The 18,057-nt window shown below is 42.5% G+C and overlaps 1 protein-coding gene across 2 annotated transcripts in view; it reads left to right on the plus strand.

Moving 5' to 3' along the window:
• The window catches only part of TRPC7 (transient receptor potential cation channel subfamily C member 7), a 102,465-nt gene that overhangs the window by 29,594 nt on the left and 54,814 nt on the right, over window positions 1-18,057 (plus strand). For both annotated transcript variants that reach the window (XM_030212510.1, XM_030212511.1), the window contains exons 3-4: window positions 7,307-7,471; window positions 16,350-16,566. In XM_030212510.1, the coding sequence (XP_030068370.1) occupies window positions 7,307-7,471; window positions 16,350-16,566 (382 nt within the window). The remainder of the gene's footprint in view (window positions 1-7,306; window positions 7,472-16,349; window positions 16,567-18,057) is intronic.

Here is an 18,057-nt window from a genome sequence, read left to right on the forward strand (position 1 = left end):
ATATATCGTGCCTTAATTTTCACACAGAAATCGGAGCGTATTCTATAGCAATGCGTGTAACTTAATTGTGCACTGTTAATTGGTTAACAAGCAATTATCAGCACTAATTGGCATTAATTAAGATTTACGCGCACAACTCGCTAAGAGGCATATTTTCAAAGCACTTAGCCTTCCAAAGTTCCATAGGTTTCTATGGAACTTTGGAAGGCTAAGTGCTTTGAAAATAAGCCTCTTAAGTGTATTCTGAGTTGATTAGTTGAAAAGGGGGCATGGCCATGGGTGGGGCGTGGGTGTTTCTAAAATCTATGTGCATTATTATAGAATACTCCCGCTCTGTGCCTAATTTAGTCATCGGGATTTACGCCAACTAAAACGTGACCTAAATGGATGCAACCAAATTTGGTCACATGGAGAGGCGCTATTCTATGAAATTTAGGCATACTTTACAGAATATGCCTAGGCATATTTTTTTACTGCACGGATTTTTATAATTGAGCTCCTGCATTTATACGCCACTTATATGTGTAAATGTACAGAATACTGACACTTTCACAGCTAAGTGTACACAAGTGCAGGAAACACTTTACCCTCTAAGCTGAAAGGGAATCTTCCACCTGAATCGCTGCCAGTAGGCGGTGGTGCTCCCCCGAACATACTTCTAATGGCACCAGCGCCTATTGTTCAGGGGGTTTGTTGCACCTACGCAGTGTGCATGCATGCCTCTCCACTCCCCCTGGCGTCACAACCTGGCTACGCTTCTGGTGATGTTTTCAATCGCTAGAGATAGACAGGTTCCCTGGAGTCCTGCAGAGCTTGCTATGCCTCACTATTGAAAATATGATAGTCAAACAGCTCTCCCCCGCTGGCCAGACTGTAGGTGGAAGACACCCACTCAGCTTAGAGAGATCAGTGGCAGCAAAACAACCAACTGCTATTCTTAAGGGCAGGCATAAGTCACATATCCTAGGATTCTATAAATGACGATTAAAGTTACGTCAGTGGCATAGCTACAAGGGGCCTTAGGGGCCCAGGTCCCCCCATTCTAGCCTCAGCCCCCCCCCCCCCCAACCCTGATGGTTTGTCAGGTGCCTGTGTTTTAAGCACTACTGGCTACCCTCCCGCTCAGTTGCCCTGCAGCAGTTCGGGCTTCTGCACATGCTTCCCTGCACTAAAAAATACTCTTTGGGGGGTAGAGAGTAGGAGTGCCCAGTGGTCATTGGTTAGTTCAGCTACATTACCATATGCCAACCAATTAGCACATGGTTAGCGCATGAGCCCTTTCCACCTACTAAATAGGTGTTGGTAAGGGCTCATGAGCTAATGACCATTAATAGAAAAATGGAAATGCGGCCTTTTTATAGTGCATGGCCCCTTTTAGCACAACTCAGTAAAAATGTCCCAAAATAAAGTCAATAACATTAATGTAAATTAAATGAATATTATTGATCTTACATTCAGTCAGAAAACTTTGATATAGAGGATCCATATTCAAACAACTAGGACAGAAACTACCATCCTCCATTCCATTAGAGAATCTTTCTATATAGTAAAGTTAATAATTCATTAACATAGGCTGTTAATACAACCCCCACAGATTCATGAGGAAATACACAAAGAGCTCAATATTCAACGCTGTTTAACCGGCCAGGAACGGCACCTGACTGGTTAAATAGCACTTAGCCGGCTAACCACTAATATTCAGTGAGGCATAAGAACATAAGAGAAGCCATAATGGATCAGACCAGTGGTCCATCTACCCAGTATCCTGTTTTCCAAACAGTGGCCAAGCCAGGTCACAAGTACCTGGCAGAAACCCAAATCATGGCAACATTCCATATAGAATCCCAAAGAATAGCAAGATTCTGGAATCCTAAAGAATGACAAGATTCCATGTAGAATCTCAAAGAGTAGCAACATTCCATGTAGAGCCCCAAAGAACAGCAAGATTCTGGAATCCTAAAGAGTGACAAGATTCCATGCAGAATCTCAGAGTAGCAACATTCCATACTACAAATCCCAGGGCAAGCACTTGCTTCTCACATCTGTCTCAATAGCAGACTATGGACTTTTCCTCCAGGAATTTATCCAAACCTTTTTAAAACCCAGATATACTGTTTTCAGTGGCGTAGGAAGGGGAGGGCGGTCCACCCCGGGTGCACGCCGCTGGGGGGGTGTTGGCTCCGCTGGTTCCCTGCTCCCTCTGCCCCAGAACAGGTTACTTCCTGTTCCAGGGCAGAGAGAGCAGGGAACCAGCGGAGCTGACGCAGCTCCCAGCAACGTGCAGTCAGGGCGGATCGGCTCTTCTGCCCGCTCCCCGCTTTCCTATGCTAGTAAGAATGCGCTCCGGGGGGATGCGCTCTGGGGGGGGTGCACCGTGCTGCACCCGGGGGGGGGGGGTGCGCAGTGGCAACCCGCCCTGGGTGTCAGCTGCCCTCGCTATGGCACTGACTATCTTTAACCACTTAGGAGGAGATTCTATATATGGTGCCTAAAAAAGTCGGCGCTGATATCAGTGCTGACTAAGCATTGTCTATAAACGGTACCTAGTTTAGATGCAGTATATAGAATACGTTTAGTTCATATATCCACGCCTAAATCTATGCGCATCCATTTACACCAGTGAAAACCTGGTGAAAGTCCCTGCATGTAGATAGAGGCACATTAGGCCATATTCTATAACCGCATGCCTACATTTCAGAACAATCAAGTGAATAAATGGAAAAGAAGATGAAAACAGGAAAAAACCAAAAAATGTACAACGAAAAAATGTAGAAATGGCAAAAATATACACATAAAATAAAAGGAAGAAAAAAGAAGAAAAAAACAAAATATGTGTATAAACAAAATCAAAAATCACTGCCACTGCCACTGCCAGTGAACGCCAGCAGCGTGGAATCTCTGCTCCACAAGATATAACTACATTTTTCACACTAGAATTCTTTATTACGATTGTTGTCAAATTACACACACAGCCTTTATAAAGGTAGAGTGTTGTTGAATAAAATTTTATTGATTTCCCTGCAAGAATTCAGATTGCCAGAGAATACACACATGGTGTAACAGACTCCTGATGCAGGCCGGTTGGGCCGAAACACAGCTGTGTCGAGTCATATCACCTTAATAAATTATCTTAATTATTCATCATTTTTTGTATTATTCTTGTGTCGTCCTTTTCTGATTTTTGATTTTGTTTATACACATATTTTGTTTTTTTCTTCTTTTTTCTTCCTTTTATTTTATGTGTATATTTTTGCCATTTCTACATTTTTTCGTTGTACATTTTTTGGTTTTTTCCTGTTTTCATCTTCTTTTCCATTTATTCACTTGATTGCTATTTTGAGTCATCTTCGCTGTTTTTGTTTATTATTGTTGTTTTTGCGAAGACTGGTTTCTTCTGTATTTGTCACACTACATTTCAGAACACTCACAAAATGCCCATTTCCCTACCCATAACCACACCTCTTTTTCCCTGTGTGCATTAGAAGTTCTGCCCACTTCGTTACAGAATATGGTTAGCGAGTTGTGTGCATAAATTCTAATCAGTGCCAATTAGTGTTCATTATTAAGTACTGTTATCAGCGCTCATAGCTTGTTAAGCTTGTTAAGTTATGCGCATTGTTGTAGAATCCACACCGATTTTGGCATGGATCTCTATAGAATCTGGGGGTCAGCACTTAACCGGTTAACACTGAATATTAGCTTAACACTTTAGGTTGCCCTGGACAAAACTGAAACTGGATCTTCAATGCCTGTCATCTGTGTTACTGCATGGATTATATATTTCAGTGTGAAATTGCAGTGCCTTCCAAGTATATTTCATATCACTTTCTCTGCTACTTTTCACAAATCAGGAATAAGGAAAGCTTTCCATAGAAACATTATCAGACCTGCATTTCACAGACTCGTTATTTCTGGGTGCAGATTGTATGATCTTCTCTGTGTTCCCTTCCTTGTCAACAGTGATTCATCTTCTGCTTTTTGTTGTATTTAGCAGTCCCTATCAGTCACTAGGAACAGTCATTATTTATAAACATGGTAGTTACAGGGAACATCCTATTGCTTTTATTTTAATTATCTCTTATGGTTAATTATGATCCGTATAATTAAAAAGTCAGATTTATCTGTATCACAAATTTTATAACTCCAGGGAAACAGCCAAAGTGTTGCAATTCCTACCAATATTAACCACGAAAACCTTTGTGTTACAGGAAATGGAAACAGAAATCCCGTCATTTCATTAAAAGCTGACCTTTGGAGCATCTGTTGTACTGATCATCGCTCTCTCTTTCTCTCTCTGTCTCTCTGTCTCTCTCTCATTTACAGTAATGTTTTTTTTTTTTTAAATCAGTTCAATTTCAGATTTGGACTTTTCCTCAATATTCAGGCATCTTTTTTCGGTTTGCACCCCGACATAATAGACCATGACAAAAAAAACCAACAAAACAGACTAAAACCAAAACAGACCATGACAAAAAAAAACCTCCCAAAAAAAACCAAGACAAAATAGACTCTACACAAAACAGGGCAGGGAAACCTCCTTAATCAAGCTGGATTATCTTGTCAAGCAGATTTATGATTCTCACTAGATACCAAGTGTGGATAGTGAAGTCAAGCTGTGGGCAGGTGCCAGGACTTTCAAGTGACAAGCCGTAGACTTTCTCAGTAAATCTATTTCATCAGACCCTTTTGTCAGGAGTCTATTTTGTCAGGGACTTTTATGTTGGGAACTTTTTTTGTTTGGAACATTTTTGTCTGGTTTCTTTTGTCTGTTTTTTTTTACCGGTTTCTTTTGACAGGGTGCCACTAAACAGGTCCTTTTACTAAGCTGCATTAGGGCCTGTTCATGCACAATCTGTGCCAAATCCGAGTTACCACCCAGCTACCATGTGTACCGGGCGGTAATTTCATTTTTCACACACGTCCACTACACGTGTCAGAAAATAATTTTTATTTTCTGGTGCACGGTGCTACCGGGCAGTAAAAGGCATTTGACGCGCGTAGACCCTTACCGTCCAGTTACCGCTATACCACTAAGTCAATGGCTGCCAGTAAGGTCTCAGACCCAAAATGGGCACACATCAATTTTTATTGGAGAAGTAGCCTAGTGGTTAGTGCAGTGGACTTTGATCCTGGGGAACTGAGTTCAATTCCCCCTGCAGCTCCTTGTGACTCTGGGCAAGTCACTTAACCCTCCATTGCCCCTGGTACAAAATAAGTACCTGAATATATGTAAACCGATTTGAATGTAGTTGCAAAGACCTCAGAAAAGCAGTATATCAAGTCCCATTTCCCTTTCCCTTTGCTGCACATCCATTTTCAGTCAAAAATTTAAAAAGGCATTTTTACAGGTGTGCTGAAACATGGATCCGTGCATCCATAACACGCGCCTACACTACTGTAGCCCATTTTTCAGCGCACCTTTGTAAAAGGACCCCTTAACTTTTAAAACAAATTCAGACCCAGATGCTGAAGATGCCAGTCCTGTTCAGAACAAGCGCTAGTGAAATAGCACAGGAACAGTGTGTCAGTACAACTCCCCAATGCTCAGTGCTAATGAGATGCAAATATAGGTACGCTCATAGCATTGAGCATTAGGGAGTTCGGTGGAAGGTTAGTGTCTGGCACATGCGCTCAAGAGTTGCATGTTAAGCACAGCTCTTAAGTGCATGCCGAAAACGCCAGAGGGGGAGGAGGGAAGGAGGATGGAGGGTTGTCCATCTCTGGACTTTTGACATCTGGAAGACTTCCAGAACTGCTGGTAAAGCTCTCCATTCATGAAACGGATTTGCATACAATGGAGGCAGTGCATGCAAATTTATCTCATGCACATTCATTGTGGATATCTTCAAAAATCAGACTGGATTGGTGTGTCCCAAGGACTGGGTTGAGAACCCCTGGTATAAACTGATTGCACTAATGTTATTTTGTAAGTTAATGCTTGTTAAATTGATTTTGCATGCACTAATATTTTTAAAGGCATGGTAGCTAACCAAATTCAAACTAAGAAGACTTCTTTAGGGGTCCCTTAACTAAAGCTTAGCTCATACGAAGTGCCATAAAGCCTATGGGTATAAAATAAGACATGCAACATTTAGTATGTACTAATTCCATTAGCAACCACTAAGCTTCTCCCAAAGAATGTGCATACCTGTTGTTCATTAAAGAGCTGATTTGAGCTAATGCTTTATGTAGTAAGCCCAAAACTGTCCCTCTGTATTTTGCAAAAAAACTCTATAGAGTTTTTGGCAAGATATAATGGAGGATGGGCTTGTATGTTCTGGATTTAGGGAGCTGGAGGCTTTTCAGTGGGACCAGCTGCCCACCATAGAGCAAAACAAAGGGAGCCCTTTGGAGTTCCAAGCTGATAAGAACAACGGTTTGAATGGTTTACCTTCATTGCAATAATGCACACTTCCAAATGAGTGTGCACTATTATCGACAAATGAAAAAGCTCAAAGGGCTGGATTCAGTAAACGGTGTTGAAATCAGCACTAACAGTGATTCTATAAGGAGCACACTGCGTATGCCTTGTAGCGCTATAGAAATGCTAAATAGTAGTAGTAGTAGTAGTAGCACACGCTCTTTATAAAATTCTACTTAGCCCCAATTCCGGTGCCTAACTTTAGGTAGCAGACTTACACCTGCTGAAACCTGGTATAAATGCTGGCACACAAGTTAGGCGTGCTGAGGCTGTATTCTAGAATTCTGCATGCAACGTTTTGGAATTCTGCTGACACACTCTTGGCCACACCTCATTTTGAGTTACATATTAGTAGAGTTAGGCGTCATGCTTTATAGAAGAGCATGCAGTCAGATGCACACGCAAACTTTAATGAATGCCAATTAACCTCAATAATTGTTGTTAGCACCCAATAATTAATCATTAAGTGGTCATTACTCAAAAAGTTACTCACGCATTTAGAGCATGCACACAAATCTGGACACCATATATTGAATCTAGGAAAAACGTCACATTTCCTTTGCTCATTTTCATTTGACAAATGTAATGACATTTCCCTGTTGTTGCAAACAACAGCTCATCCCTAGTACTTATAGAAGCAGTCAATGTGGGCAGTTCTCCAAAAACCCTTATACCTGGGCAAATTGGTATTTAAAAATTGCCCTGTTTATATTACCTGCACTAACAAGACAATAATAGCGGTAATTACACTTATTTCTGTAACTTAGTACATCTACCATGTGTAGCACATCATTTCAAATGCAAATCGTTTCTGTTGTCATTGAAATGCTGGTACTGTAATTTATTCTTCAGCTGTCACATTGTTGTTATTCTGTTTGCTTTCAGTTTGTGGCACATCCTAACTGTCAGCAGCAGTTGCTCACCATGTGGTATGAAAACCTCTCCGGCCTACGTCAACAGTCTGTATCTGTGAAATTCTTGGCTGTTCTTGGAGTCTCTTTTGGTCTCCCTTTGCTCGCTGTCGCTTACTGGATTGCCCCTTGCAGCAAGGTACAGATTTGTTAAGGTGCATATTTAGTTATTCATACTCTATGCTTGAAATTAAACGTGTTGTTTGTTCATTTTAATATGATCAATTCATCTTTCCATTGGAAATCGATAGGGGGGGGGGGGGTTCGAGATTATTAATTATGCAACTAGTTTGAGTCAAACTCAAACCAGGTAGAGTTCAGCCTGTTTTGAGGTTGACAAAATCCATGGATAAATCAGAGATCTACAGCGAGCATGAATTGGGCTTTTCCCAACAAATTCAAGAAACTCAGTTGATCCAGGAAAGCTGGAAGTGAATTTTGAATGAATTTTCTAGAGAGTAAAGAGATTTTCTCTTTACAATAGTTTGTGAATCATCTGATGAACCAACAGAATTCATACGGTTTTGTCAAAGTGGTTGATAAAGTAAGGAAGTTCGGACACTCCCATTGTATTGCAGTGCATTACCAGTAAACTTTGGGACAATTTTTAAAGGGTTTACAGGAGAATTACTAACTTGTGCTCCTCATTAATGTGTACTAAGGTCATTAATATGAATTTGTGCATTATTTTACCACAGATCCCTACTTAGTAATAATGCATGTTAACAGTGTCAATGCAAACTAATGAGGTAGCATACTCTTGTAACTCCAGTTACCTTAAAATAAGTTTCTAATTTTAGGAATACTAATAGACTTCAATCTAGGCAACCCAGTTTTGGTCATCTAGATATAGGAGAATCTTTAGTCATCAACTGTGGAGCTTGTAAGCTGAATTTTAATCTAATTTTAAACCTGTTGTCGCTGGCAAACCTGGAAATTCAATGCCAGGACCAAATCCAGCCACCAGCATGTTATTTCCAGGGGTTTTTTGGCGCTGCTAACATAGCCGGTTAAGCTGATATCATTGGCTGACCGGCTAGGTTCTAGCGGCCAAAGAAAGACCTGCTGTCTTTACGTAGGTCTGTCTTTAACTGGTCAGCCACTGAAAATCAGTGGTTACCAGCTATGTCACATGATATAGCCGGTGACCAGGCTAGCCGCTGACTGGGATATTCAGTGGGAGAAAGCCGAGCTCATTAGTTAATTCATTTGCATGCACATCTCCAGTGCATGCACAAAGTTGGGTGCAGAAATTTGGGTGCAGCATATATAGAATCTGGGGGATATTTGTTAAAGGCAAAAATAGGATTTATTTGAAATTGTTCTGATCCAGTTGCTGAAGAGAGAGAAAAAAACATCAAAATAAATGCATGCTAGTCCCATTTATATGTTGTGGAATCCGTTTATATTTTTATTTTTAGCTAGAATTTTATTCTCACTTGAATTATGATTTTATTAAACAAAGCCTGAAATAAGCACCAAACCCTAATGCTGAGGCACATTTTAATGATTCTGATTTTATATTCGTACTTGAAAGTTGTAACCCATAACTGCGCTTCCCCTTTTCTTCAAGCACAAAAATAGATCTGACAGACTTTTAAAGTCGTTCTTAGTAAGTGATAACTGAAGGGATGAAAAGTGTTTGCAAAAGGTACATTTGCTAATTAAAATATTTTGCTGAGAGATTGAAAAAGTTCAGAGATAGGGTTTACAAATTTAAGCTAAGTCTGATGTGTGGCTTTGAAATGAGAGCAAATCTTGTTTGCAATCAAAGCATACTGTGTGAATTTGCAGTAGACAGTCTTGCGTGGGAGTGAGAAGCTGGAAGAAAGACCTTTGTTCATCATTGATGATGGTGAAGTCATCAAGTTACTTAAGCTTTTCTGGCCTGATGAATTTAGTACTAGACTGCCCTCGTTCTTTTTTTTTTTTTTTTATCTACATGATTCCTCTGGATTCATTTAGTTCAACACACAAATGAATTTACTTTTCCAAAATTCTGCTGGTATTCTGCAATGTTTTTTTTTACCGCCTTGTCTGGCAAGTCCCCGTGATGGATCTTTTTGAGAATAAATTAAAGAGGGAAAAAGATAAGATGTACTTTTAGCTGATGCACAGGTACTAGTGAGTCATTCCTTTCTGCTCTTTTTCTTTACTTGTTTGGAACAGCATTATCTTCCTGCTTTTTTTAGGGCTTCCAGTTCAATTGGAACCAGCTGTTTTTTGCAACTACCCAGGGGTTTTATCCCCTTTCTTCATTTCACTTTCCTAGTTCAGTCCAACCTTGGCATAGAAATCCTTGACAAAATCAGAGCTCCCCTGCCCTGAACACAGGAAACATGAACCCAGACCTGGATTTTAAATGTGACCATTTAGCAATGACTGGCACTTCCTCTTCCAGTGACTTTGTTACCTCTGTAGCATCCCTACCCCTGACCAACCCCTGACCAATCCAGGTAGAAAAATCAACACAACCATAAACCACTGAATCACCCTTCTTCTTTCATTTTCAAATATAAAAAATCTAAGGGATAGGCAGCTGGAAGATTATCATTTTGGATCATTTCTGAGAATTTTAATTTTATTCAGGTTTCTTAGCCATTTTGTCATTGCAGGAACCATGTCATTAACAGTGCATCATCTTTGCAAAGACTGAACACTATTACTGGCAAACAAAAAAAAAAACAGAAAAATGTTTTTTCCTGCTCATTTTCATTTGCTAATGCAACAACATTGGGATATGTCATTGACATGTTCCGTGTTGTTGCACATGATAGCTCATCTCTGTTAGCAAATAGGCTCCCTTAATTCCCCTGATGTTTAGTTGCTAAGGATATGCATTGGTGCACATATCCCTAAGCCAGTAATACATCTGGAGGCCCATTTTATATAGAATATTGAGATCAGAATTCAAACAAATATGGTCAGAATATCCAATTTCAGTTTTGTCTGTGGCAACTTAACCTGTTAAGCTGACATTCAGATTCTATATAGTGCACTTAGCATTCTGGGCCGAAATCCAAGCATATTCTGTATCAACGCACATAACTGAATTGGCTTAACTACCCAATCAGTATTAACAAGCAATAATGAGCACTAATTGGCAATAATTTGAATTTATACGCACAACTCTTTAAGTGTATTCTGTAACACACTGTGCCTAAAGTTTAATGCATGCAGGCAAAAAGGAGCATGGTTATGGGCAGGGAAATGAGCATTTCATGGGGATTCCAAAATGTATGTGCATTGTTATATATCATGGCCCTCTGCACCTAAATCATTGGTGTAAAGTGGCAGTAATTGGCACTAATTTGTAGGTATACATATAACTTTCCTTAGTAGAGATTCTACAAATTGTGTGTGCAAAATCCATAGCACACAACTGCAAAGAGGGCATAGATATGGAAGGGGCATGGATATGGGAGGGGCATGGATAGATCAGGGGTGTGCCTAGAACTTATGCATATGGGTTCTAGAAAATGGGCATGGATATGGAAGGGGCATAGATATGGGAGGGACATGGATATAGGAGGGGCATGAGTAGATCAGGGGTGTGCCTAGAACTTATGCGCATGGGTTCTAGAAAATGGGCATGGATATGGGAGGGGCATAGATATGGGAAGGGCAAAGATATAGGAGGGGCATGTATATGGGAGTGGTATGGGTAGATCAGGGGTGTGCCTAGAGCTTGTGCGCAAATTGTGTGTGCAAATTCCATAGCACGAAACTGCAAAGGGAGCATAGATATGGGAGGGACATGGATATGGGAGGGGCATGGATAGATCAGGGGTGTGCCTAGAACTTATGCGCGTGGGTTCTAGAAAATAGGCATGGATATGGGAGGGGCATAGATATGGGAAGGGCATAGATATAGGAGGGGCATGGGTAGATCAGGGGTGTGCCTAGAACTTATGCGCATGGGTTCTAGAAAATGGGCATGGATATGGGAGGGGCATAGATATGGGAAGGGCATAGATATAGGAGGGGCATGTATATGGGAGTGGTATGGGTAGATCAGGGGTGTGCCTAGAGCTTGTGCACAAATTGTGTGTGCAAATTCCATAGCACGAAACTGCAAAGGGAGCATAGATATGGGAGGGACATGGATATGGGAGGGGCATGGATAGATCAGGGGTGTGCCTAGAACTTATGCGCGTGGGTTCTAGAAAATAGGCATGGATATGGGAGGGGCATAGATATGGGAAGGGCATGGATATGGGAGGGACATGGGTGGATCCGGGGTTTGCCTAGAACTTATGCGCATGGGTTCTAGAACACTAGCATTTAAACACAAGCATTTACACTGCCATTGAGCTGGCTTCAGTGGTGGCACCTTAAGTTAGGCACATAACTGTGGACTTTTTGTAGTACGCTATAATACCATTTATGTGCATAATTGCCGATATAGAATTTGCACTTAGCATGGATCATTCTAACTTTAGGTGACCTTTTGATGATTACTCCCATGTGTGGTTTTCTTTGGATGTACAGCTATGCCAGAAAACATCCAGTGCAGTGTACACTGAGGGCCTTCTCATTAATTGGCAGAAAGCTTCCTGTTCAGCTAGTTGCAACATTGTAACTGCCTGTGACAAGTAGCTACTAAAAAGCAGCAAGGGCTCCCTTCTGAAACATATTAGTTATTAGAGCATGCAGTAGTTTTGCCTGAACTGCTGTACAAAAACATTTGTACTGTATCGCTTGTGTGCCCAGATCATGGCATATTAGTATCTTAATCTGAAACTCTTCAGGCTGCCATTTCTTTCTCCAGTCAGGTGTGCAGCTGGGTCAGATGCCTCTCCAGCTATTTGCACTTACAGCTGATAGTGGGGAAATTAAATAAAGTCTCCTCATAGAAAGGCCTCCTCTTATCAGATCATGCCACAACAAAAGGTGTAATTCTACTAATCCTTGCTAATATTCAGCTGGCTGCAGTCAGTGTTTTTTTTAGTCACTTGGAAAAGAGACAGATGAGGGGAGATGTGATTGAGGTCTACAAAATCCTGAGTGATGTAGAACGAGTACAAGTAAATCGATTTTTTTACTCATTCCAAAAGTACAAACACTAGGGGGCACTCAAGGAAGTTACATGGAAATATTTTTAAAACAAATAGGAGGAAATATTTTTTCACTCAATGAATAGATAAGCTCTGGAATTTTTTGCCGGAGGATGTGGTAACAGCAGTTAGCATATACAGTATGGGTTTAAAAAAGGTTTGGACAAATTCCTGGAGGAAAAGTCTATAGTCTGCTATTGAGACAGACATGGGGAAGCAACTGCTTGGTAGTATGAAATGTTGCTGATAATTGGGTTTCTGCCAGGTACTTGTGACCTGGCTTGGCCACTGTTCGCAAAACAGGATACTGGGCTAGATGGACCGTTGTTCTGACCCAGTATAGCCACTCTTGTGTTCTTAGAAATGGTGACCATCGCCAGCTAAATTAGCGCTGGATCTTCAGTGCTGGGCCATGACTGGGCACTGGCACTGAATATCCAGGGCTAATGACATATGGCCTGGACACTGCTGCTCAGCCGGGACCTGCATAAGACAGTTATGTGGGCTCGGCAAAGCCTACTCATAAGAGGTAATTGCAGCCATTTTGGATTTGCAGCCACTAGGGGCAGGAACAAGTGGGCCTCACTCCTGCTCCCACTGCCCTTGCTGGACCACCAGGGTCCTCAGGTAGGTCTGGCATGGCCTATCCTGAATTGGAGATGGGGTGGGGTTGAGAAGGGGGTATGGATCTGCAGGGGGGGCAGCTTCAGTTATCAGAGGTAGGTTGGGAGGGGGCCTATTGAATTTGTGAGGGGTGGAGGGGGAGTGGAGGGGAACTGGAATAGTTTGTTTTATGTGGGTCCCGGTCGATTTCAGTAGGGACCTGAATTACTATCTTGTGTGGGCCTCGACTGAATATCAACCAGGACCCGCATAAGCTCCAGCGGCCAGGCTACATGTCATTTAGCCCTGGATATTCAGTGCCGGTTCCAGGGCATGGCTTAACAGTGAATATACAGGAGTAATTTAGTCAATGATGGTCAGCATTTAAAAAAACATTAACCATAACTGGCTGAATATTGGATGGTCATTTTATAACATTTGTGAGCACATCAGCTTTAAATGCTGATGTTTAGGTCTGCACACGAACAGACATAAATCTCAGTGTCCTCACTGGAGGCACTATATCTGCAGGATGTGCTATAGGGGTAAGTCTATAATTTGATGCCTAGTTTTTAGGTGAAACAATATGCATAAGAGTTGCATTTTAGTCATGTACAACTGTAACTCACATATATGCGCATAAATAGCCTCTTCGAAAATTCTGATGGTGGGTGAGCACATGGGCAGAGTTCAATATTCAAAATTTTGGGCCTGTTTACTAAGCCATGCTGTACGTGTGCTAACTTCTTAGCAAGTGCTAATTTTTAGCGTAGACTAAAAAGTTAGCGTACCTACAGCATGGCTTAGTACACAGGGCCCTTTTGTTTGGTATGGAGGGCTCGCTGTTTCCTCCAGAAGTGTAACAGATGGGGGGGGGGGGGGGGGTATGGGCCTGGGTCTGCCTGCCTGAAGTGCACTTCACCTACTAAACCGCTCCAGGGACCTGCATACTACTGTCATGGAGCTGGGTATGATATTTGAGGCTGGCATAAAGGCTGGAAAAAATATTTAAAAAATTTTTTTTAAGGTGGGATGGGGTTAGTGACCACTGGGGGAGTAAGGAGAGGTCATCCCCGATTCCCTCTGGTGGTCATCTGGTCATTTAGGGCACATTTTTGTGGCTTGGTCATTAAAAAAAAGGACCAAGTAAAGTCGGCCAAGTGTTCGTCAGGGACGCCCTTCTTTTTTCCATTATAGGCCGAGGACACCCATGTGTTAGGCACGGCCCAGTCCCGCTTTCGCTATGCTTCCGACCCCCCCCCCCCCCCCCCCCCCCATGAACTTTGGTCTTCCCCGCAACGGAAAGCAGTTGGGGATGCCCAAAATCAGCTTTCGATTATGCCGATTTGGGAGACCCGGTGAGAAGGACGCCCATCTTCCGATTTGTGTCGAAAGATGGGCGCCCTTCTCTTTCGAAAATAAGCCTGATAGTAATGTAGTAACAAGTTGATGGCAGCATATAAAGACCCGTGGAGGGGCATTTTTGATCGGGGACGACCATATCTAAGGGCGCCCATCTTCGAGGACGGCGCCACGAAGGGGCGGGGCTAACCGTATTTTTGAAATGAGATGGGCGTCCATCTTTCGTTTCGATAATACAGTTGGGGGCACCCAAATCTCAACCTAAATGCTGAGATCGCCGAAACCGATGGCGCCCATCTCAAAAATGAATAAATCCAAGGCATTTGGTCGTGGGAGGGGCCAGGATTCGTAGTGCACTGGTGACCCTCACTTGCCAGGACACCAACCGGGCACCCTAGGGGGCACTAAAGTGGACTTCACAAATTACACCCAGGTACATAGCTCCCTTACCTTGGGTGCTGAGCCCCCCGACCCCCCCAAAACCCACTCCCCACAACTATACACCACTACCATAGCCCTAAGGGGTGAAGGGGGGCACCGACATGTGGGTACAGTGGGTTTCGGGTGGGTTTTGGAGGGCTCCCATTTTCTACCACAAGTGGAACAGGTAGGGGGGGATGGGCCTGGGTCCGCCTGCCTGATGTCCACTGCACCCACTAAAACTGCTCGAGGGACCTGCATACTTCTGTCATGGAGCTGGGTATGACATTTGAGGCTGGCAAAAAAAAGTTTTGAAAGTTGTTTTTTTGAGGGTGTGAGGGGGTTAGTGACCACTGGGGGAGTCAGGGGAGGTGATCCCCGATTCCCTCCGGTGGTCATCTGGTCAGTTTGGGCACTTTTTTGGGACTTGGACCTGAAAAAAGAGGGACCAAATAAAGTCGACCAAATTCTCGCCACGGACACCCTTCTTTTTTCCATTATCGGCCGAGGTTTGAAGAGTCGACAATGCCTATCACGTTATCTAAATCCTCAGTTGTAATTCACTTCACAAAAACCACAAAGAAATACAGAGGTAGAACACATTTGAAAATCAACAACAGCCAATTCCATGAAGCTGATTGCTGAAAAGCATTTCCCACCAGTACACTTCTTCAAGCTTGTTGAGTTTAGATAAAACAAAATCAAGCAAGGGATGTGATTCAGTTTCATCTCATGTTGAAAACAAAATGAAAGAATGGTGAACAAAGTTTTGTTAATTTTTTTGCTTTGTTTTCAGTTATGAGCTACCATCCTCTGAGGACCACGTGGTACTGTTTTGAAATATAGAACCAGTAGGACAGGAGTAGTTAAGGACTACTGAGACTATGAATCCCATAGATTGGGTAAGATGAGGAGTGAGTCTGCTGGGTTAGGGGTCCCAGGTAGGCTTGATTCTTTCAAGTTTCATGATGTGAATTTTGGTGGAGTAAGGGAGTCCTCAGACCTAATGTTGCTGCTGTTGTTGTTTTGTTTCAAATAAACTAAATGAGAAAAAAAGGGGGTTAAAAAAAACAAAAAAAAGAAAATGAAGCAAAAATTAGGGGCCCTTTTACTAAGCCGCATATAAGCGTCTACACACACTCAAAACACGTAAAAATGGAGTAACTGCCCAGCTACTACATGGCTCTTGCAATAATTTCATTTTTGATACATGCGTCTGAAAAATAATTTTTATTTTTGGATGCGTGTATCGGACGCGCACCAAGTGGCATTTGATGCACATAGGTCATTATCGCCCAGTTACCGTGTGAGTCTTTACTGCTACGTCAATGGCTGGCGGTAAGTTTCATTTTGCTGCACTTCCGTTTTCGGCAAAAATTTAAAAAGGCATTTTTTGCAGGTGCACTGAAAAATGATTCTGTGCGTTCCCAAAACCCGCACCTATACTACGCAGGCCATTTTTCAGCGCACCTTAGTAAAAGGACCTCTAAATAGTGCATAATCCCAAGAAAATGGTACATAACTGTATGAGATCTGGGGCAGAAGGAAATAACCATGTGCACATTTGATTTCTAGGTAGGCCAGATCCTCAGAAGTCCTTTTATGAAGTTTGTGGCACATGCTGTGTCTTTCACAATATTCCTTGGATTATTGGTACTGAATGCGTCTGACCGATTTGAAGGAGTAAAAAATCTTCCCAATGAAACCATCACGGATTACCCCAAACAAGTCTTTCGTGTGAAAACTACTCAATTTACATGGACAGAGATGTTAATCATGAAGTGGGTTTTAGGTAAGATGCAAATATAATAACCTTATGAGATTCTGGGCAAGACATATGTACAATGATGGAAGTTTATTCCAGAAAGTAACAGAAATATTACAGTAAAGAGATAATGTTGGTGGAAGCATTTAGGGACCATTTTACTAAGCCACAGCAAAAAGTGGCCTGCAACAGTGCAAGCGTGTCTTTTGGGCGTGCACCAGGCCATTTTTTTACCGCATCCTGGATAAAGGGCCTTTTTTAAGAGGCTGGAAAATGGACTTGCGGCAGAATGAAAACCAGCACATGTCCATTTTCAGCCTCATATCATAGCGCCACCCATTGACTTAATGGTAAGGTCTCACGTGGTACCCAGGTGGTAAGCATGCAGCGTGTGCCCGCTGCCATTTACCACCGGGTAAGCGCCCTGTGATAGAAAATAGAAAATATTTACCATCGCATGTTTTCGGCACACACCAAATTCAAATTTACCACCCAGGGCATGCGGTAGTCGGGCGGTAATGCCAATTTGGCGTATACTGGATGCACGTAGGCCCTTATGCAGCTTTGTAAAAGGGCCCCATAGTGTTGAGATGCTGCTGCTGCTGCATGTTAGCAATGCGCTTTTATATGCAACGGCATGAGAACTGTTGACATTTCCTGTGTTGCTTCATATCGTGATTTGAACAAAACCAGGATCAAGGGGGGAGTAGGCTTTGACAGCAACTCCAGTAGTTGGAAAGTAGGACTGGAGCTGAGAAGACCCCTATGGTTTGTGCCCCAAAGTTCGAAGGGAGAGATAGAGATTAAGGCTGGATTCAGTAAATGGTGCTCAAAATGTGTTGCCAAAACAAATCAGCACCTAATGGTATTCAATAGCAAGCGTTCTGGGATTGGCGTCCTTTATAGAATAGCGTGTAGTGCAGGGATATACTACTTATCACTTCTATAGAGCTACAAGGCATACACAGCGCTGTGCACCATACATGAAAAGACAGTCCCTGCTCAAAGAGCTCACAATCTAGATAGGACAGGCAAACAGACAGAACAACTAAGGGGTAAGGGAATTAAAGAGGTGGGGTTAAAAGGGTACAGGGCAAGTGAGTAGTGGTTAGGAGTCAAAAGCAGCGTCAAAGAGGTGGGCTTTTAGCCTGGATTTGAAAACGGCCAAAGACGGGGCTAGACGCACAGGCTCAGGAAGTCTATTCCAGGCGTGAGGTGCAGCATGATAAAAGGAACTGAGTCTGGAATTAGCAGTAGAGGAGAAGGGGACAGACAAGAGAGATTTATCCACAGACCGGAGTACCCGAGGGGGGGCGTAGGGAGAGACAAGAATGGAGAGGTACTGGGGAGCGGTAGAGTGAATGCACTTATAGGTCAGTAAGACAAGTTTGAATTGAATGCGGAAACGGATAGGGAGCCAGTGAAGTGACTTGAGGAGAGGGCTAATGTGAGCATAGCGACTCTGGCGGAAAATGAGTCGCGCAGCAGAGTTTTGGGCTGATTGAAGAGGAGAGAGAT

The sequence above is a fragment of the Microcaecilia unicolor genome, chromosome 8 (genome assembly GCF_901765095.1).
Source record: "Microcaecilia unicolor chromosome 8, aMicUni1.1, whole genome shotgun sequence".
In the NCBI taxonomy this organism is placed as follows: domain Eukaryota; kingdom Metazoa; phylum Chordata; class Amphibia; order Gymnophiona; family Siphonopidae; genus Microcaecilia; species Microcaecilia unicolor.